The sequence below is a fragment of the Pogona vitticeps genome, chromosome 2 (genome assembly GCF_051106095.1).
Source record: "Pogona vitticeps strain Pit_001003342236 chromosome 2, PviZW2.1, whole genome shotgun sequence".
NCBI lineage: Eukaryota > Metazoa > Chordata > Lepidosauria > Squamata > Agamidae > Pogona > Pogona vitticeps.
This window is the reverse complement of record NC_135784.1, coordinates 156,690,817-156,713,342: the sequence shown is the minus strand read 5'-3', so window position 1 is coordinate 156,713,342 and position 22,526 is coordinate 156,690,817. Positions and strand designations below refer to the sequence as shown.

The following is a 22,526-nucleotide window of genomic DNA, read 5'->3' as shown; positions in this document are numbered from 1 at the left end:
GTCAGGGGTTGTTGTTATGCACCATCAAATCACTCCTGATTTATGATGAATGGGTGATCTCCAACATTTCCTGTCCTCAACTGCCCTGTTCAAATCTTGCAAACTCAATCCTATGGCTTCCTTTATGGAGTCAACCCGTCTTGCATTTGGTTTTCCCCTTTTCCTGCTGCTTTCAACTTTTCCCAGCATTATTGTTTTTTTTTTCAGAGAATCCTGCCTTCTCATGTTGTGCCTAAAATAGAACAGCCTGAGTTTCAACATTTTTGTTGCTGTTTGGAAATTGACTGTTTTACAAGAAATTCTTGTTTTATATTGCTTGGACTGTAGATTCATTTGAATCTAGATGGGTGGGGTAAATGCCAAATAAATAAATAATAATATACATTTTTGTCTTCAGAGATAGTTCAGGCTTGATTTGTTCTAGAACCCACTTGTTTATCTTTCTGGATGTGCAGGGTATTTGCAAAATTCTCCTCCAGCATCACATTTCAAATGAATCATTTTTTTCTTTTTAGTTTTCTTTACAGTCCAGCTTTCATACCATACATAGTGATTGAAAATAGACATGTGGATGATCTTGATCTTGGTCTCCAGTGATGCACCCTTACACTTGGTGATCATTTCTACTTCTCAGTCTTCTTCTGATTTCTTGGCAGCAGTCTCCATTTGGATGAATGACTGAACCAAGGTATGCAAAATCTCTAACTACAGTATATCAATATATTCACCATCAATGTTCAAGTTGTGTAGTTCTTCTGTAGTCATGATTTTGGACTTCTTAATGTTCAGCTGCAGTCCGCTTTGACAATATCTTATTTCTTATATATTTTAAAGTATAGCTGCATTTCCATTTGTGCTTTGCTTTGGAAGGGCAAATAAGTTTGTTATAAAAAACCAAACCCAGCAAGATTCTGCTCTGTCCCTAGCAGTGAATACTGCGTTCTTTCTCAAAGTGACACTACTTTCATTTCAAAATTTAGCTGGTTTGCTTGGATTTCCTCTTCTGTCTTTTACTGTGCTTCCATTTGTATGTTTTTCTACTCAGAAAATGAATGCTTTCTATTCATTGGTTGAACAATAGCCTCAGCCTATATTGACTGGGGGGAAAATGTATACTTGGCTTTGTAGAAAGAATAATAAATAGGACAATGTTCTACATTTAGCAAGAGACACAATGCAACACAAATGTCAAACTTCAGAAGATGTGATCATATCTGTCAGCTTGTGCCAGCAACTTTGTGCTTGCCTGTAGTGCACAAACCAGGACCTCCCCCTGTAACTGCTGCCAGGAAGCATCAGCTAGATCAGTGGATGGGCTTTTCCACTCAGTGGTGGTACCCAGAGGTATCAGTTAAGTGAGTGCATGGGTCTTTCCTCTGATGCCACTTGGTAGTGATGCCAGGATAGTGATTGGCACCGGCTGCCAATGAGTTCATGGCCCTTTGATGCCACCCAGTGGAATTCGTCTGGAAGTGTCAATGATGAGCTTCAGAGAAATCTGTCAAAAACTAAGATGTTCTGAAATGAGATACGTGCCTTTTTGTTTTGTTATGAGATCTGACCATTCTAATGGAAAAGTAGAAGAGAAGTTTTGTGAAATCATACATAGAGTCAAGCTGAGTTTGCCATCCCACTGAGTTGCCCATCTCAGTGTAATTAACTACTGGCTGCAACTGGTCCATGCCTAGTGATGCCATGTCTAGTAATGACACTAACCCACCCAAATAGAGGAACAAAACTTTAAGGCCAGATTAAAATTGGTGGGCTATTTGGTCGACAAATATTTGGTCAACAAATTATTTGGTCAACAAATAATCCAAGAAAGGGTCAGCATTTCACAGGAACACAGAAACCATTAAAGGAGCATTCCCCTCTTCTTGGGTCTTGATAGAAGCTTGATCAGGCCTGAACTTTGGGTTTCCTTGTATAAAAATAAGCTTGGTGGTCAAATCTCTACCTCCCTGCCATTTTTGGTATCCGTAACGCATTTTTAATGCTACAAGTCTACCTCAGATTAACATTCCAATTCACATATCTTTTAAGGGGGGGGAATGGGAAGGGAAAGGGGGATTATTAAATGTTGATTCTCAGCACTTGTTTCTCATCAGTTCAACTGGATTCTCTGGAGCCACATTGGAGTTAAATGGCTTGGTGAGAGAAATGTTTGCAATAATTATTACAGAATCAGTGGGCTGGAGGGAGACACAAGCAGGGCTCAGTCTAAGCCAGGGTGTTATTCTGGTTTCTGATGCCTTGTCTGCCTGTGGACATTTCATGCTAAACCAGCTATGTGGGAAGCAAGACCTGAAGGAGAAAGTGGGGTAATATCATGACTGGACAAAACTAAGTCCCATGGTTGGTCTTGATTGTTGAATTGCCACAACCATCCCTGCCATTTCATGTGACAGAGTGACAATGTTTCCTGGCTTGCCTAGAAATTCCCACTTGCTATCAGGCTAGTTTGTCTGATCTGGATGTCTCCCTGTTCACCCATCCTTGGAGAGTTGAGCTTAGCTAAGCCTTATTAGTTGAAGGGTTAGGTGAACAGATAAAGTCCAGTTAAAGGAATTTAATCAAGAATAGGTGAAACTGACATGGTCTAGACTTGATTTGATCCAACCTGTACTTGTGAAAACTCCTTCTCTGGTCTTTGAGGAAGGTGCCTTGTAGGGTGTTTTATATCATTTTTTGAGGACAGAGAAAATTGTCCAACCAAGTCCTCAATCAAAGGTTTCCACTGAGCTCCTAAACACTCAATTGACTTCCACAGCTGGAAGATTATCAGACTCCTTATAGGGTGTTGTGCATGGCTAGTGGGCAGCATTTGACTAAATCACTCTGAGTTTCCAGGGACTTTATCAGGAAGAAGGGTCATCTGGGTTATTGGGGGGGGGGATGTTAGCTATGTGAAGAATAATAAATTACCTGGATTGTGATGAGCAAAATGTCTAGTGCTGTTGGCTCCTCTGGCGTTGAAAGGGATTTCCTCTGGCTTTGTAGCTTGGATATTTGCATCCATTTGCCATTAAAAAAGGAATAGAGAGTTTCCACTTCTCTTATGGTGACTATGATAATATTGCCATGGCGGTCTTTGATTGGTTCATAATAGACTCGGCCCAAGTTGTGTGTACCCAGCAGATTCTGTGGGAAGGTTGTTGGGGGTATGGGAATAAAGAGGACAGAACATATAATTATTAGCTGGTAAGAACTAGTACACAGTCTCTTCAGCAATCAAGATAGCTGGGATGGGGTGGGGAAATAGGCATGTACTTGTGTAAGTCACCACAGTGACTGGCTAATAGAACAGAAACCTTGTGGCCACTGTGTACTATGAAGGCATGCACTGGCAACACTTTCCCACTATTCACACAAGTAACAGCAAGAGAAACTCACTAATGCATACCAGGAAAGGAACATTGCTCCTTGCATTGTGAAAAGAATGATGTTTCTCCCCACTGACTACCCCCAAAAATATTTCCAATTTCTGGTCAAGTAAGAGGTTAAAATAATTGTTTTTGCCTGATGGTTAACATGTGTTGTTTCAAGGGAGGGGGATTCCCTCAGAGATGAATGCTTCAGCAGCCAGATTTACATAGTAAACTCATGCTTATTTTCCTAAGGCCAGTTATAACACCAAACATCACTAAATGCAAGATACAGAGTTCAAGAAAACCATGTGCTATGACAGACAAACATCTGGTATCATTTGAGCAAGCATGGCTGTTCACATCATGCATCCTCTGGTTTTAAACCATCACCCACAAATTCTGGCCACTCGTTCATCTAGCTCAGCATTGTCTGCTCTGATTGGTGGAAACTGCAAGTGGAGTCCCCCCCACCCCCCCAGTCCTATAGCAATCTGAGGTGCTGTGAAAGAACAATTATGCAAGGAACAGTCTTGACACAAAGCACATGCTCGACTACTGAGCTGCACCCATCCTGTGGCATTAAACAGAAAAGTGATAGCACTGTTCCAACCAAACAGAAAGAAAATCAGTCTAGCACAGGCTGTAAATCACATTGCACTGAAATCAATGGCAACACTCCAGTTGAATTTTAATGGGACTGGACCACATCCATAGCCTTAGATCTCAGCTCACAGATGGTAATGGGAGTTTTAGCACATACTTCAAAAGAAGGAGAATTAATCCAACATGGAGATCATTTGAAACTCTCTCTGTTTATCCTTCAGTAGAGCTATGGAAAACCTCTATATAGACGGATGTGAAGAATATGGATGAATAGTTCACAGAAGTCTGCTCCTTCTAGTGCCTTCCAGATGTCTTCGGCTACACACCCACCATCCCTGCCAACTGGCATGCTGGATGGAGGTGATGGGAATTGTAATCCAACATGTCTGGAGTTTGGGGACAAGTTGGTTCACAGAATGGATTCTCATACCATTCTATTCACAAGCATATGCTTCAAGTACATATAAGTGTTCAGTCTCATCACACGAATGCAGACTAAAGTGTTCTTAGGACTGTTTCCCTGAATGTTAGAAATATCACTGACTTTCACCCTTCATCAGCGAGTGGGCATCAAGATAGAGGAAGTTCAAAAGATTCCCTAAATAATGTGTCAGGGGCACTGAATCACAGTAAAAAGTGTCTGAGAAATCTACTTGAGAATAAATTATCTTTAAGCAAAAAAAAAAAAAATCTGATAAGAGGAACAGGGACAGGAACATTAGAAAGGCAATGGGGCAATATTAGCTTAAGGGTGAAACAAATGGAGATGTTCTTACTGCAATCATTAATGGTTGTTTTGGCCACTTGTTAAACTGCCAAATTGTAAAACACAAAAAAGTCTACAACTGACTATTATTACTGTACTAGTATTTATTTTATTTCATTTTTAAAAAAACACACATGCCCAATTACCCTTGGACATATTCTGTTTCTGACTTTCTTTTTTGACATGCATCAAAACAGACACATTTAACACGGTAACTCTTGACTGGAAGTATTTTTGTTTGCTCTCGCTATTTCTTATAAACAGTCTTACAAGCAGTTACCATGAGTAAGATCAACCTCTGGCTTTATAAAACAATGGCTAGACTCCAGTGGTATGTCACAACTAGAACAGACCCACTGATTTGGTGAGCTAACTTATCTGTAAGATCCACTGATTTAATGGGCCTACTCTAGTTGCAATTTGCTACTGGATTTTGCCACTGTATTGTTTTATTTTAAAGGCTAAATAATGCCCCAACCCTTGGAGGGCTTAGTGACGGCTGCCTACTTCCATGGATTGTGCAATTCCACCATTACCTAGATACTTGGTCTCTCACCATGCATGAGTAGGTCCATGCATGAGTAGTTTCAAGAATAGACTATTGTAACACTCTTTACGTGGAGCTTCCCTTGAGGCTGACACAGAAGATTCAGAAGTTTCAGAATATGGCAGCCAGGTTAGTGGGTAGAATTAGCAAATATCAACACCTCTCCCCAACCCTGGCAGCATTACATTAGTTACCTGTCCACTTCAATACTGACTGCAAGGTGATGTTTCTAACATACAAAGCCCTAAATGATTTGGAACTTTGGTACATGGCAGAACGCCTTCTTCTGCAAAGAACGGTCTGTCCTAGTCATTAATCTCTGGTGGGATATTTGAGGGTGTTGACCCTGAGAGAGGCCCAGAGGGAGAGTACTATGGGTTGGGTCTTCTCGGAGGTTGCTCTCAGACTTTGGAATCAACTACCCCCGGGCAGCCGCCTGAACCCCCTCACGGATAAATTTCAAAAAATCCTTAAAAACCTGATTGTTTAAATAGGCATTTCCATCAATGGAAACCTATTGAAAATTCCAGCCATTAAATCAATCATATAGCCTTTTAAATATCCAGTGCTTAATGGATAACTGTTACTTATGTAACTGTTAAATTGCTGTTTATTTTATGATGTCTATATGTTGATTTTATTTTATATTTGTAGTATTGCCTCTGTTTGATTATGTTGTGAACCACCCAGAGCAGCCCTGGGCTAGATGGGTGGTACACAAAATTAAATAAATAAAACAATACATAAACAAATACTGCTAGAAACGAAAGCTCAGAAAGATTTTAATTTTAATTTTTCAACTACAGCTCCCAGCGTGACTCAGCAAGTACTCTCCCTAGCCACAAGAGCTGAGGGGTTTTTTCAGAGCTGCAATCCTCCCCCAAAAACAAGTTTTCCAACCTCTGCTGGGAATCCGACACAAAATCTATTCTTGGCTTGGTTCTTCAGCACAGCACCTCCATATATATATTATGTATGTATGTATATGTATATGTATATGTATATGCGTGTGTATATGTATATGTAGTATGTATAAGTATATATGTGTGTGAATATGTATATGTATATATGTGTATAGATATATATAGATATATATGTATGTATATGTGTGTGTATATATATATGTGTGTGTGTGTATGTGTGTGTATATATATGTATATATGTGTGTGTATATATCTATATGTATGTATACATATATACATATACATATATATGTGTGTATGTATGTATGTATGTATATATATGTATATGTATATGTATATATGTATATGTATATACAGGTCCACATATCAACTTCAGAGCAATCAATTTCTGAAAAGATGCCCAGATGTCCCAAAGAAAAAGCTCTAGCATTTAAAAAAATGTTCCTTTCTTTGGACGTTTTCAAAAGGTCTACAGTAAGCTAGTAAGGGGGCGGGAAGAAGAAGAAAAAAACACACGCTGAATTGACAATGTGGTGCATTGTACGTACATGTATGAAAGCAGAGGGGCTGTACATTCACCTTAAGGACATTCTCCTCTGATAGATAAAGCCACCCTGAGCTGACTTTATCTGCACTTAGCAGACACTATTTACCTCTGAACTGCATTATTAAAATTGTTTATAAGCAAAGCACTCCAGAATAGCAAGCACAGTGGCTGCTATTTAGAAATGGCTTTCATCAGCTATTTTAGCTTTAGGCATCCCCATCCAACAAACGCACAGTAGGTGTTCTGTATCCTTATGGGCCCTCTTCTCGTTCTGCTGTGGGTGAAGATTTGCTCTGCAAGACAGACTTATTGTATGTGTGCATGTGTTGTTTATTGCATGCATGCGCACGCAACACATAGAGCTTAGTAGAACGTAAGAGATTTTTTTGAACTCATGGGGCAACAATCCAAAACAGATGTATTGTAATTTGGATAGGTGATGGGCTCTGGCCCATAACCAAGTGGATATGAATTTTATTTATCATGGCCTATTTTTACTGTGGCATTCCCCCCCCCCCACACACACACAGTGGATGGAACAATTAGAACACAATGGCTGAAATCCTGTTGGTGTAACTTTATGCAGTGTCATTAGCCCACTATAGTAATACATAATTGAACTGAACTGAATGTTTCTTATTCCTCCCCCTCTTCAGGTTATGAGGCTCCCTAGGGCTCCCTTTTGACCTTGGGAAGCCTTTGGGAGCCTCAGGATGTGGAGGTCAGTGAGGGGGGAGCCTTTAATAGCCAGAGATTGCTGCTGGATGGGTGGTGGCAGTCTCAATCCTGGCAGCAACTGGGGACAGTGGTGGAAATCTTTGGTTTGTAACATTGTCCCCTTAGAGGCTCCCAAAGGTCCAAATAGAACTGCAGGGAGCCCCATGACCAGAAATGGGAAGGAGGATAGGGAATTTTCAAGTCAGTTAATTCAATTCAATTCTATGTAATTCAATATTACAATTGCAGGCCAATGAAATTATCCTAGTTGTGTGGCATAAAGTTAAATCAGTAGGATCTCAACCAATACTTTGTTTTATAAGCCTTCTTACTGTCTAGGACAGCTGTCCATTTTTTTTTGGCTTTGCTTTACTGCAACCCCATTATTGGCCATGCCAAGCTCAAACTGATAGGGCATATTTGTTGGGTATGGCTGGTCTAAGTTGCTTGCAGGGGTGGATACCTGTAAACAGCTTGACATCACGAAAGTACGAACAGATCTGTCAATGTATTTGCGAAGGCTTTCACGGCCTGGATCTGATGCTTGTTGTGGGTTTTTCGGGCTCTTTGGCTGTGTTCTGAAGGTTGTTCTTCCTGACGTTTCACCAGTCTCTGTGGCCGGCATCTTCAGAGGACAGTAGAGAACAGAGTGCTGTCCTCTGAAGATGCCGGCCACAGAGACTGGCGAAATGTTAGGAAGAACAACCTTCAGAACATGGCCAAAGAGCCCAAAAAACCCACAACAACCATCAGATCTGTCAATATTTTTACATCCTTACATGGAGCATCCCCTGGGATTCCTAGACAGGTAGATGTCTATTTTTAATTCTCCATCACCTAATCTGGCTTTCTCCAGTGCCTCTTTTGCAACATCTGGTACCTTATTGTTGGCAAAGCATCTGCACACATCTGCATTACAGGAAAGATGCATCCATTCCCTCCTCTGAGCTCTAGAGCAGACATCTCAAACTGGTGCCCTCCAGATATTTTGGGCTAGAGCTCCCATCAATCCCAGCCATTATTCAAGGATGATGGAAGTAATTGTTATAAACAGTACCTGGAGGACACCAAGTTGGGAAAGGTGCTCATAGGCTTTCTCAGACAATCTTGGATAGTTTAGAAAACAGAGTATTGTCACTGTCATGAAGTCAACATTGGGAGAAGGGGTTGGGGATGCTGGACTATTCTACGAAGAACAAAAGAAGAGGATGACCTAGAGGCAGTTTAGCTGAATGCTTAAGCAGCCCGCCCTTATTTTCAGGGTTAGATGCTCCCTCTCTGCTTTGTCCAGAAGCTGTCTCTGCACAGGAAGGTCACTGACAGCTCCAAAATCATCTAAGGTGTGAACGTCCCACCAGGTGAAAACCAGGGAAGAAAGGTATAGGGCAGATGCAGCCAAAAGATGGGTGCCATACACCCACATGAAACATCTGCTTCTCTACCCATGCTGGATAAATTTATATATACAGAAAATATTTTTACTTTGCCTTTCTCCTTAAAAAGGTGAATTACCTCTTTAAAAGTCAGTATTTAAAGCTAACAGCACTGAGTACACATACACTAAAAAGGATGAAACAAACGGCATGCTAAAAAACATAAGCAACACCAAAACATATTCAAAGCAGTAAGGCACAATAATTCATTAAAAAAAACATCCAGACAACCAGCTACTAAGAGAAAGCTTGCCGGAAGAGAAAGTTATTTGTGTGCTTGTGGAAGGACAGTAAAGATGGGTGGCTTCTTGTGGAAGGGAGTTCCAAAGTCTGGGATGTGTCAAAGCTGGGAGATCTGTGGCTCCTCTGAATGTTGTGAGACTTCAAGTCCCACCAGCCCCAACAATCAGGACCAATGGATGAAGGGAGTTGTAGTAGCCCCACAACCTATGGAGGACCACCAGTTCTCCACTTCTGGTTTATGTGCTGGGCGAATCTAGACTCCTAGGCAAACTGATGTGTATTTGCTGTGTCATGTCCAATTCTTCTTCCTGCCTCTTTCTTCCTACTTTGTGGGTTTTTAGCTCTGGCTGGGGTGTCAGGCGGTGCTGCTTGCTGTTACATACAGCACTGATGTTACCTGTCTGTCATGGGTTTGGAGGGAAAGTTCCATCCTATGGGGAGTGGAAGGCGGGACATCAGGAGGAGGGGCTGTACTGTATAAATATGTGATGCCTGTGTGGTGAGAGACACTGTGAGACACTGTGAGACACTGGGGTGTGACGAAGCAGCAGCTGGGAAGAAGAAGCTGTTGTGGGAGTCTGTGTGTCAGACAGGGTACTTCTGTGTGTCAGAGTACCAACCTGATAGGTTCAGGTGTCTGTTGGTCAGCCAGAACTGATAGGTTCAGGGTCTGTGCTTCAAGTTAAGGGTTCTGGGTGAACCAAACTGTATGCTTGTATGAGTGAGAATAAGCCACGTTACTTTATCTTAGTTACCTGATTGTTTATTTTTCCCTGTGTGTATTTAAAATAAACCTTATTCTTTTTATTGTTTGAAAAATCCATCCCTGGTCTGTGTGACTTCTTAAAGGGAATGGTTGGTGGCAGCTTAGTTAACTGTGTGACATATCCCAGTAGGTCTGGGTTTGTCACATTGATTGGTGTCCAGCGTGTGGGATACGACTGGTCCAGTTGTCCAGCGGTCCAGCAAAGCCTTGGCAGGTGTGCCCAGAGCAAGGGGGGTCTAGTCAGGGACAGTCTGAGGCGCGTAGGTAATCTTCTAGGTGTACCTCACGGGGAGGTGCGCTAGTAGAAGAACGTGCCAACTGGGGAGACTTAGATTAAGGTGCTCTGAGGCAGCCTAGTTTTGGCGGGAAAAAGCTGAGGCAAAACTGCGTAGTAACAGTGATCTAGCTTGCCAGCTGAGAGGCCCAGCAGAGGGGGGTAGGCTCTGACTCGATACTGTTGCAAGTTAGTGCTGAAGAACAGCAGCAATCTCTAGGGAGAGCTGGTTCTGAGGCAAGAAGGAAAAAAGTGGTCGTTTTATTTTGAGGCTTGACTTTTTAAAGCAGCATGTTCTGAGGGGGGATTATGCCCTTGACTCGAAGCCAAGTAGCAGACATGAGTGAAGTGAAAGACCCCCAGATTGACCAAGGTTCTGAGGATGAATTTGGCTCAGTGCAGGGTGACAGCACAGGAGAGCAGAACCCAGAACTCAGAAAATTGCTCATAGTCCAACAGCATGAACTGAGGATGAGGCAATTTGAAATGGAGGAAAGGGAAAGAGAAGAAAGATTAGAGAGAGAGAGAATGGAGAGGGAAGAAAGAATGGAGAGAGAGAGAATGGCGTTTGAATTAAGAAAACTGGAACTGATGAACCAGAACAATAATAATAATAGGGATTCTGAGGGAGGCCAACTGTCTAAAGCTGACCTGAAGAAATTCCCTGTGTACCACAAGGGAGATTGTCCTGAGGTGTTCTTTTCCTTAGTGGAAAGAGCGTTTGTGGACTTCTCAGTGAGGGAAACTGAGAAGATGACCATCATGCGGTCTTTAATCAGTGGTAGCCTGGCTGAGGTTTATGCCGAGATGCCTGAGGAACTGATGAAAGATTTTGCAGAGTTTAAAAAACTGGTGTTTGCCAGACATGGGATAAATGCAGAGCAGCTGAGACAAAGATTCAGGTCCCTCACCAAGAAACCAGAACAGACTTTTACCCAAGTGGGGGCCCAATTGGTGAGGCTGCTTGAGAAATGGCTATCGCAGGAGGGAACAGAGACCTATGAGCAGCTTAAAGATTTGATAGCACTGGAACAGTTCTATTCAGTCCTGCATGGGGAATTGAAATTCCAGGTGAGGGAAAGGAAACCGAAATCTGTGGCAGAAGCCGCGGAGGTCGCAGATTTTATTTCCCAAATAAGAAAGCCCTTGGGTGAGGGGAAATCTGTAGGTAAACCCAAAGAAACCTACAGCAAGTACTCTCAGGGACCAGGGAAAAGCCAGCAAGGGGGAGGGGCCCATGGTGAAGGGAAGCCCTCAGACATGAAACCAAGACCTCAGATTTTGGAGGGAAAACCAAAACAAGATGAGAGAGAATCAAAATACACCAGAAAATGTTATTTCTGTCAGGGAAAGGGTCATCTAATCTCAGAGTGTGAGAAATTAAAGCAGCTAAAAGGAATGGTGCCTCAGAATGCTAGTGGGACCAAGCCAAAAGCTGTGTTCTGTGTCCAGAAAGAGCAAGGCTCAGTGTCACTGAGGGAGCCTGTTGCCATGGCTACTCAGTCTGGAACAGCTACCTCTGCTGATCAGGCTGAGGAAAATGGTCCTCTTGTGGAGGTAAAGCGCTGCTTGCTGGTGAAAACAGATTCTCAGTTGTTTGAGACAGCCGGGGTGGACGTAGGAATACTTGACCGTCAGTATAGGGGGCTGCGGGACACTTGTTCCCAGGTAACCCTGTGCCATCCAGATATTATTCCCAGGGAGTTTATAATCCCAAATGAGAGCATGAAGGTGGCAGGGATTGAGGGGCAGGTAATCTCTCTGCCAGTAGCAGAGGTACCTGTCAACTTTCAAGGCTGGAGGGGCGTTTGGCGGCTAGCGATTTCATCTACTCTGCCAGCAGCCGTGCTCGTGGGAAATGACCTGGCTGAACATGTGAAACGGGTGCTAGTGATTACACGCTCACAAGCCACCACAGGGACAGTTCAGGGGGGTAATGATGAGCCAGAGACGGAAGCAGAGGGGAGTTCAGAGGCTGTGGTGGAAACCTTAACCACAGACAGCAGATTTGGACAGGAGCAAAAGGCAGACGCCACTCTCCAAAAGTGTTTTGAACAGGTGACTGACGCCCAGCTAACACCTGAAACCCCAGTGAGATTTCTGGAGAAAAAGGGGATTTTATATAGAGAAACCCTGAGGAATATCTCAAAAGGGGGAGATGGGATCAGAAGTCAGCTGGTGGTACCTGAAAAGTATCGCCCCATGATCTTACAAAGGGGTCACTCTGACATGTTTGCTGCACACTTAGGGGTGAAAGAGCCCCTTGATTTGATCAAACAAAATTGGGAGCAGATCACCCAGGATGACCCACAAGACGTTGTGACATACATAGACACCTTGATGAATGACCTAAGGAGAAATCTAGAGCTGGCAGCAGAAAACCTGCAAGCTCAGAAGGTCAGACAGAAAACATGGTATGACCACAAAGCTAGAGAGAGGCACTTTGACCCAGGGGAGGAAGTGCTTTGGCTTAGGCCCTGCAGAGAGAATAAACTGCAGCTCAAATGGGCAGGACCATATAGGGTCATTTCCAAGATGTCAGACCTGAACTACCTTATAGAGCAGGAGGAGAACCAGGCAAGGAGGGTGGTTCATGTGAATGCCCTAAAACCCTACTACAGAGGGGAACAGAGGGTTTTATTCGCGATAAAAGCAGCTGAGAGTGAGGAAGCTGAATTACCCTTCTGGGAGGGTAGAGGGGAAGTAAAATACAACCCAGAGGAGGTAAAGATCAGTCCTGCACTCACCCAAGACCAGCAGCAAGAACTAAAAATGCTGCTTAGTAAATATCACCAGGTGTTTTCCAACAAGCCGGGGATAGTGAAGGGAGTGATGCATCGGATCCACACAGGGGATGCACCCCCGCAGGCAGTATCCCCATACCGAGTAACGGGACCCTATAGGGACAAGGTGCGGAAGGAGCTGGACGAGATGCTGAGGGAGAACATAATCGTCCCCTCTTCTAGTCCTTGGTCCTCTCCGATAGTCCTTGTGGACAAGCCTGATGGGAGCATTAGGTTTTGTGTTGATTACAGGAAATTAAACCGTGTAACCACTCCTGATGCCTACCCAATGCCCAGGCTAGACAACCTGATTGAAACCATAGGGGGTTGTCGGTTCATCTCATCATTGGACCTGGTAAAGGGATATTGGCAATTAAGAATTGATCCCAGGGATCAAGAAAAGACTGCCTTTTGCAGCCCTTTTGGTCTCTATGAGTTTCGAGTCCTGAGCTTTGGTCTCAGAAATGCACCAGCCACATTCCAAAGGCTGATGGACCAGACCTTGGCAGGGCTCAGTGACTTTACAGTGGCCTACATTGACGACATAGGGATCTTCAGTAATACCTGGGAAGATCACCTGATACACCTGGAGTTAGTGCTGCAGAGGTTAAGTGCAGCAGGGCTAACAGTAAAGGCCAGCAAGTGTCAGCTGGGTAGCCCAGAAATAAAATACTTGGGTCACATGGTAGGGGGAGGAGTGATAAAACCCCTGGAGGCCAAAATAGAAGCTGTTCGTGATTGGCCTAGACCCAACACCAAGAAAAAGGTCAAATCATTTCTTGGGTTGGTGGGCTACTACAGAAAGTTCATCCCGAGGTTTAGCGAGATTGCGGCTCCGCTGACCGATCTGACGAGGAAGACGGCTGATGACCGCATCCCGTGGACCAGCGACTGTGAGGCGGCGTTCCAGAGGTTGAAGGAGGCGTTAATCAACTATCCTGTCCTGCGGGCTCCAGACTTCGACCGGGAGTTCATCATCTACACCGATGCGTCTAACAGCGGCGTAGGAGCAGTTCTGTGCCAGGAGGATGAGAATGGTGACCAGCATCCAGTGTCCTACCTGAGTAGGAAACTTCAAAAAGGTGAGAGACATTTGGCAACCGTGGAGAAGGAGTGTTTGGCCATAGTCTACGCGATCCAGAAGGCCAAGCCTTACATCTGGGGAAGACATTTTGTTCTGTGCACTGACCATTCACCACTGCAATGGTTAAAGACAATGAAAACCCACAATAGCAAACTTATGAGGTGGGCTTTAAACCTACAGGACTATGACTTTGAAGTGAAGGTGGTCAGAGGGTCAGTGAACTGTGTTGCTGACGCCTTATCAAGAAGACCTGAAGAATGAAGACGGCGAAAGAACATGGACTATGTGTATATAATGATGACAAAAAGTAAAATGTACCTGTTTTTTTTTATTTGGTTTGTATGAATAAAGGTAAATGGATGTATTGTATATGGTAAATGTTTAAATGCCTAATTGCTATGGTTAACTTAGAGTGTAAGGATAAGTAAGTATGATATTGTATGTATAACTGTTGTTGTGTATTTTATCCAGGTTGTTTTTTGGTGAAAAGCACGTTAGCTTTCCCCCTACAAAACAACTTATAAAGAGGGGAGGTGTTACATACAGCACTGATGTTACCTGTCTGTCATGGGTTTGGAGGGAAAGTTCCATCCTATGGGGAGTGGAAGGCGGGACATCAGGAGGAGGGGCTGTACTGTATAAATATGTGATGCCTGTGTGGTGAGAGACACTGTGAGACACTGTGAGACACTGGGGTGTGACGAAGCAGCAGCTGGGAAGAAGAAGCTGTTGTGGGAGTCTGTGTGTCAGACAGGGTACTTCTGTGTGTCAGAGTACCAACCTGATAGGTTCAGGTGTCTGTTGGTCAGCCAGAACTGATAGGTTCAGGGTCTGTGCTTCAAGTTAAGGGTTCTGGGTGAACCAAACTGTATGCTTGTATGAGTGAGAATAAGCCACGTTACTTTATCTTAGTTACCTGATTGTTTATTTTTCCCTGTGTGTATTTAAAATAAACCTTATTCTTTTTATTGTTTGAAAAATCCATCCCTGGTCTGTGTGACTTCTTAAAGGGAATGGTTGGTGGCAGCTTAGTTAACTGTGTGACATATCCCAGTAGGTCTGGGTTTGTCACACTTGCTTCATAGCCAATGGTCCTTCTCTCCAAGAGGACCCATCCATTGAGAGGTACTTGAAGCATTTCAACAAAGAAGTGGCCGCTGTCAGCACCTTCCCTCCCAGGCCCAGCTTTGCCCCCAGCTGGCTACTGAAAACTGTAGTGGTGACACCGACCTGTAACTGGGCTGTTGCAGAGAGCATTTTCTGCCTGGCCTGAAGCGTTGTGGATGAGGACACGGAGATGGACATGTTCTGCCTCAGCCACCGGATATCATCCCACATGCAAGACAGCTGCAAAAATTAAGGCAGAGTTAGGTGGGAGGGAGAAAGAGAACATGAATTAATTTCCTTTCTTTCTTTTTTAAAGGCTATTTTTTCTTACCCATCCCTGTGGGTGGCGGACCATGGACGATAGTTAATAAATGAGGGATAATGGCATCTAAGCACCACAAACAGCACGAAACTGTCATAGCACATTTGCGCAGTCTCATAAAACTGGCGAGTGTGTCCTCATTGAGGGCCAGACGTAACACGGGGGGGGGGGGGGGAAAGGGTACCATTTGTAGGTCTGGCACTTCTCACTATTAGCAAATGTCTGCTCAGTGGTTAAGACCCTTACAGTTTTACTAGCTGTTTGGCATCCCATGTCTATTTCTAGTGGAGAATTCTTTTTAAAGGAATAAAAGGTTATCAAGCACATTTGTACCTTTGTGGCCCAAAAGTTAGATGAGAAGGTGTGGGCCTCTGTGTGTGAGTGAGAGAGAGGGGGGGATCCTTTTCAGTTGAATCCTGGCTTAATCAAAAGTGCTTTAAACAGGGCTCTTCCTAGACATAAGGAAGCACGAAGCACATTCCTGGTGCATCCGAAAACCTCTGCGGAAAGCCCTGCAAGGATCCTGCCCTCCCTTCTCAGTCTCCATTCTTCGGGCTCCCAAGCCTGTCCCTTTCTGATATGGAAGTCCGGCTCATTATACACTGTTTTTTTCCCCCAGTGGTTTGATTTCCCTCTCCACAATTCATCAAGAAATCCCCCCAAAACTCTCCTTCCTTCCATGCCTTTCCTGTACTCTTCTGTGACCTGAGGACTAGAGGTGTGGACAGATACTTTTTGGCAGAACGCTTCAGCCAGGACATCCCGCCTTTTTCCAGCTACGTGGGCATGCTTATTCTGTGAGTTAAAGCACTTTTGATTAAGCCAGGATTCAACTGAAAAGGATACCCCCCCCCTCTCTCACACACACACACAGAGGCCCACACTTTCTCATCTAACTTTTTGGCCACAAAAGGTACAAATGTGCTTGATAACCTTGTGAGTTAAGAGTACCAAAAATATTTTTCTCTCTCATTTTAGCTGAGGACTGAATTAGAGGAGACAGCAGCAAATCTGTGTGTTTTAAATTTACAGCCAAATTGTCTCTTACAGATAATCCGTCCTCCGAGCTGAAATCAGGTTAGCGTTCCAGACACATGGTTCTGGCAGAACTTAACTTCTGTGCAACCAGACTTGCAAATAACGCCAAAGACCAGTCGCAGAACAAAGCAAATAAAATTGCAAGTTTAGGTAAGGGGGAGAAATACTTCTGCACTTAGAGGCTTTCAACAGTTAAAGAATTCCCTCTTCCGAAAAAAGATTATCTGTAATGTTTATTTCAGCCCCTGGACTGCTTCATCTATATTGAAAGTGACTGTGTGATTTAGAGAGCAAACAAGGAGTTATTCCCACTCCTCTCTTGCTGCTTGAGGGTGGAAACCTTTTTTTTTTTTTTTTTTCCGGAGCAGCCAGACTCATTTTCAGGACTGGAGTCTGGCAGCTGAGAAAAAGCATTTCTGCACTCCAGACACCTTCCTTCTGTTTAAGTGAGAATCTATGAGGAGAGACGCACTGTCTCGTTTGTTCCATAAACTGGACACCTCTGCCTTTGCTGTCCACTGTAGCCATTCATTTGGGGCATATTTCAGTCTGAACACATTGGCCTGCCTCTGGTGATACGACCACAGGTACACTGCATCCCATTCTCACCATTCATGTTCTTCCTTTCTTTTGCTCACTTGAGAGTCAAGCCCCCGGCCTCCCTAGCTCTCCAGCACTCCTCAGCTAGAGACAAAGCAGGAAAAAAACTCTCCCATTGATCCCAGCCATCTTCTTGACTCTCGCCATTGGCTCTTCTATACACTTGGTGGAGTACAGCTTCCATCATCCATGACACTATGCCATATCAGAGGGGGCTGATGAGAACTGGAGTCCAACAGCACTGGGTGGGCCACAAATTTCCCCACCCCCTACCCAGCAGGGTTTACAGCCCACCTCACAACAATATTCCCTCCCAATGACAGAGGTAGTCATGCGACTAAGGAAGGGGAAGGGCTGGCTGTTGACGCAGGGGAAGGAGATGACCTGCCACTGTACCTTCGTGAACCAGAGGAAATCTTGCATAATGTTGCTGGCATGAGAGTCGTCGATTTCCACAATCGGGATTTGATCTTCATTGGTTACTAGCATGTTGTCTTTGTAATAAAATATCACAGCTAAATACAGCCCTCTGCAAACAAGAGAGAGAGAGAGAGATTGAGAAGGAGAAAGTGAGAGGGAGGGAGGGAGGGAGGGAGGGAGGGAGAGGGAAGCAATAGATGGTGACTGGAATGGCTACTTTGGGAAAGTCAAAGATCTGTGCACTTAGAGTAAGAGCCAATCATTACATTCCTCGTCTGGCCTAACTTGCCGAAGCAGTAGAATTTACTTTGTTGTTCAGGGGAGGGAAAATTTCCCAGAAATGCCATGATACTACACTCCAGAAAATAATGAGAAAATAGCTTCAAGAAGTGTCAGAGCTGATAGTGCCTTCCCAGTAGAAGCCGAGCAACTAACTCGTGATGTAAGTTTTCTTGCAAAAAAAAAAAAAGAGAGAGAGAGAGAGAGAGAGAACATTCCTGGACAAGTAGTAGCACGTGATTCGGACTTTTCTACCTTTGGAAATAACAAATGAATGTTATGGATCAGTATTTGATGTAAGGCTGGTTTGCATTAGGGCTGCACAAGAAACGCAAACAGTCTTGTCATTCTCCTCCTTTTGATATTCAGATGAAAATGTCTGGCCAGCCGCCTACTGGTGTGCATGCATGTTTTGCATAATTTGCTGTGCCTCCTTGCAGCTGACTGACCAGAAGCCAGGTGGGTCTTGGGCTCCGGGCCAGGCACATGCCTGATCACACCACCAAGATGCACCCCAGCACCTCGTCAATGACCTATAATTAGTTATGGCAGTTCATGCAAACCTTCCATGCACATCAATAGGATTCTGGTCATGGATTCCTTAAGCCATGTCATCATCAAACCACATGAATTCAGCAAAGGCTCTGAAAACACTGGTTCTCAGTGACTCCTTCATGCTGCAGTGGTGGGAAGCAGAAGCAGTCCAGGGAGGACACGGGGCTTTCTTAACAATAACCAGGAATTTGTTCTCTCTCAATCCTCACGTCCTCCTGCAGTTATGAAATTCCACCCCGCAGCTACAATATTTATGTTTAGAAGAAGTGCCCGTGATAGTCTGTGCAAGCACATCAGGCAAAACCCATGGGGAAAAATAAATACATTTTAAAAAATAATAAAAAAAGAAATTAAAAATGGGAAAAAGGCTAAAACCTGCAGCACCTTAAAGGCTAACTAAAGAAGACTAAAAAATTGTAATAGTTAATCTTTAAGGGTTTTTGTCTTTTTTCATTTTTATTTTTTCCCTTTGGGTTTTGCCTAATATTTATCATTGTTGCATTTTACAGTTACCACAGCAGTAAAAATTGTACTTAAAACAACATATCAGTCTTCAGCTGTATGGAATTATTACTATTTTTGTTTGTTTGCACTGACTCCAATGTGTTAAATATCCTTGCCCAGTCCCCTCTTTGGTTTTCCTGCTCATGTGCTTTTCCTTTCAATTACCCAAGGAGGAATGAGCTGCCCTCTTAGGTAAGCAGAAAGCCCCTTCTTTTGACTGGCCAGTCTCTGCCTTAGGCAAGCCAGAAACTGCCAGGGCAAAAGCAGATCACTCCACATTTACCAACAAGATTCTGGCCCTTGTAAACCATAACTATAATGGCAGAATGCCTACAAGCATTTCAATGTCCTTCCTGGAAAACGTGGGCCTTTTATTTTCACCGTGATGAGCTTTCTCAGAAAGAATGACTGCAGAGACATTACATACAAAAGGTTGAGAACTCCGTCCGTCCGTTTAGTCGTTTAGTCGTGTCCGACTCTTCGTGACCCCATGGACCAGAGCACGCCAGGCCCTCCTGTCTTCTACTGCCTCCCGGAGTTGTGTCAGGTTCATGTTGGTTGCTTCGCAGACACTGTCCAGCCATCTCATCCTCGGTCGTCCCCTTCTCCTCTTGCCGTCACACCTTCCTAACATCAGGGTTTTTTCCAAGGACTCTTTTCTTCTCATGAGATGGCCAAAGTACTGGAGCCTCAGCTTCAGGATCTGTCCTTCCAGTGAGCACTCAGGGTTGATTTCCTTTAGAACTGATAGGTTTGTTCTCTTTGCAGTCCAGGGAACTCTCAAGAGTCTCCTCCAGCACCACAATTCAAAGGCATCAATTCTTCGGCGGTCTGCTTTCTTTATGGTCCAGCTCTCACTTCCATACATCACGACAGGAAAAACCATAGCTTTGACTATTCGGACTTTTGTTGGCAAGGTGATGTCTCTGCTTTTCAAGATGCTGTCAAGATTTGTCATCGCTTTCCTCCCAAGAAGAAGGCGTCTTTTAATTTCGGGGCTGCTGTCTCCATCTGCAGTGATCATGGAGCCCAGGAAAATAAAATTTGACACTGCCTCCATATCTTCCCCTTCTATTTCCCAGGAGGTGATGGGACCAGTGGCCATGATCTTAGTTTTTTTGATGTTGAGTTTCAGACCGTTTTTTGCACTCTCCTCTTTCACTCTCATTACAAGGTTCTTCAATTCCTCCTCACTTTCTGCCATCAGAGTGGTATCATCTGCATATCGGAGGTTGTTGATATTTCTTCCGGCAATCTTAATTCCGGCTTGGGCTTCTTCCAGTCCAGCCTTCCGCATGATGTATTCTGCATACAAGTTAAATAAGCTGGGGGACAATATACAGCCTTGCCGTACTCCTTTCCCAATTTTGAACCACTCAGTTGTTCCATGACCAGTTCTGACTGTTGCTTCCTGTCCCACATATAGGTTTCTCAGGAGACAGATAAAGTGGTCAGGCACTCCCATTTCTTTAAGAACTTGCCATAGTTTGCTATGGTCCACACAGTCAAAGGCTTTCGCATAGTCAATGAAGCAGAAGTAGATATTTTTCTGGAACTCTCTGGCTTTCTCCATAATCCAGCGCAAGTTAGCAATTTGGTCTCGAGTTCCTCTGCCTCTTCGGAATCCAGCTTGTACTTCTGGGAGTTCTCGGTCCACATACTGCTGAAGCCTACCTTGGAGGATTTTGAGCATAACCTTGCTAGCGTGTGAAATGAGTGCAATTGTGCGGTAGTTGGAGCATTCTTTGGCACTGCCTTTCTTTGGGATTGGAATGTAGACTGATCTTTTCCAATCCTCTGGCCACTGTTGAGTTTTCCAAACTTGCTGGCATATTGAATGTAGCACCTTAACAGCATCATCTTTCAAGATTTTAAATAGTTCAACTGGAATGCCATCACCTCCACTGGCCTTGTTGTTAGCCAGGCTTTCTAAGGCCCACTTGACTTCGCTCTCCAGGATGTCTGGCTCAAGGTCAGCAACTACATTGTCTGGGTTGTCCGGGATATCCAAATCTTTCTGATATAATTCCTCTGTGTATTCTTGCCACCTCTTCTTGACGTCTTCTGCTTCTGTTAGGTCCCTCCCATTTTTGTCTTTTATCATGTTCATCTTTGCGCAAAATGTTCCTTTAATATCTCCAATTTTCCTGAACAGATCTCTGGTCTTTCCTTTTCTGTTATCTTCCTCTATTTCTTTGCATTGTTCATTTAAGAAGGCCCTCTTGTCTCTCCTTGCTATTCTTTGGAAGTCTGCATTCAATTTTCTGTAACTTTCCCTATCTCCCTTGCATTTTGCTTCCCTTCTCCTCTCTGCTATTTCTAAGGCCTCGTTGGACAGCCACTTTGCTTTCTTGCATTTCCTTTTCTTTGGGATGGTTTTTGTTGCTGCCTCCTGGACAATGTTACGAGCCTCTATCCAAAGTTCTTCAGGCACTCTGTCCACCAAATCTAGTTCCTTAAATCTGTTCTTTACTTCCACTGTGTATTCATAAGGGATTTGGTTTAGATTATACCTGAGTGGCCCAGTGGTTTTTCCTACTCTCTTCAGTCTAAGCTTGAATTTTGCTATGAGAAGCTGATGATCAGAGCCGCAGTCAGCTCCAGGTCTTGTTTTTGCTGACTGTATAGAGCTTCTCCATCTTTGGCTGCAGAGAATATAATCAATCTGATTTCGATATTGCCCATCTGGTGATTTCCATGTATAGAGTCGCCTCTTGTGTTGTTGGAAAAGAGTGTTTGTGATGACCAGCTTATTCTCTTGACAAAACTCTATTAGCCTTTGTCCTGCTTCGTTCTGAACTCCAAGGCCAAACTTCCCTGTTGTTCCTTTTATCTCTTGGCTCCCTACTTTAGCATTCCAGTCCCCTAGAATGAGAAGAACATCTTTCTTTGGTGTCAGTTCTAGAAGGTGTTGTAAATCTTCATAGAATTGTTCAATTTCAGTCTCCTCAGCAATGTTGGTTGGTGCATAAACTTGGATTATTGTGATGTTGAATGGTCTGCCTTGGATTCGTATTGACATCATTCTATCATTTTTGAGATTGTATCCCATTACAGCTTTTCCCACTCTTTTGTTGACTATGAGGGCTACTCCATTCCTTCTACGGGATTCTTGCCCACAGTAGTAGATATGATAATCATCTGAGCTGAATTCGCCCATTCCTGTCCATTTTAGTTCACTGATGCCCAGGATGTCAATGTTTATTCTTGCCATCTCCTGTTTGACCACCTCCAGCTTCCCAAGGTTCATAGATCTTACATTCCAGGTTCCTATGCAGTATTTTTCTTTACAGCATTGGACTTTCCTTTCACTTCCAGGCACGTCCACAGCTGAGCGTCCTTTCGGCTTTGGCCCAACCACTTCATTAGCTCTGGAGCTACTTGTACTTGTCCTCCACTCTTCCTCAGTAGCATGTTGGACGCCTTCCGACCTGAGGGGCCCATCTTCCAGCGTCATATCTTTTAGCCTTTTGTTTCTGATCATGGGGCGTTCTTGGCAAAGATACTGGAGTGGCTTGCCATTTCCTACTCCAGGTGGATTGCGTTTAGTCGGGACCCTCCACTATGTCCTGTCCGTCTTGGGTGTCCCTGCACGGTATAGCCCATAGCTTCTCTGAGTTACTCAAGCCCCTTCGCCACGACAAGGC

The 22,526-nt window shown here is 43.9% G+C and overlaps 1 protein-coding gene across 2 annotated transcripts in view; it reads right to left on the bottom strand.

The window, feature by feature from the left end:
* The window catches only part of ANKFN1 (ankyrin repeat and fibronectin type III domain containing 1), a 328,869-nt gene that overhangs the window by 30,348 nt on the left and 275,995 nt on the right, over positions 1 to 22,526 (bottom strand). For both annotated transcript variants that reach the window (XM_078385159.1, XM_072990937.2), the window contains exons 10-12: positions 17,518 to 17,650; positions 15,285 to 15,401; positions 2,926 to 3,141 (exon numbers count right to left, since the gene is read on the bottom strand). In XM_078385159.1, coding sequence (XP_078241285.1) covers positions 2,926 to 3,141; positions 15,285 to 15,401; positions 17,518 to 17,650 — 466 coding nt within the window. The remainder of the gene's footprint in view (positions 1 to 2,925; positions 3,142 to 15,284; positions 15,402 to 17,517; positions 17,651 to 22,526) is intronic.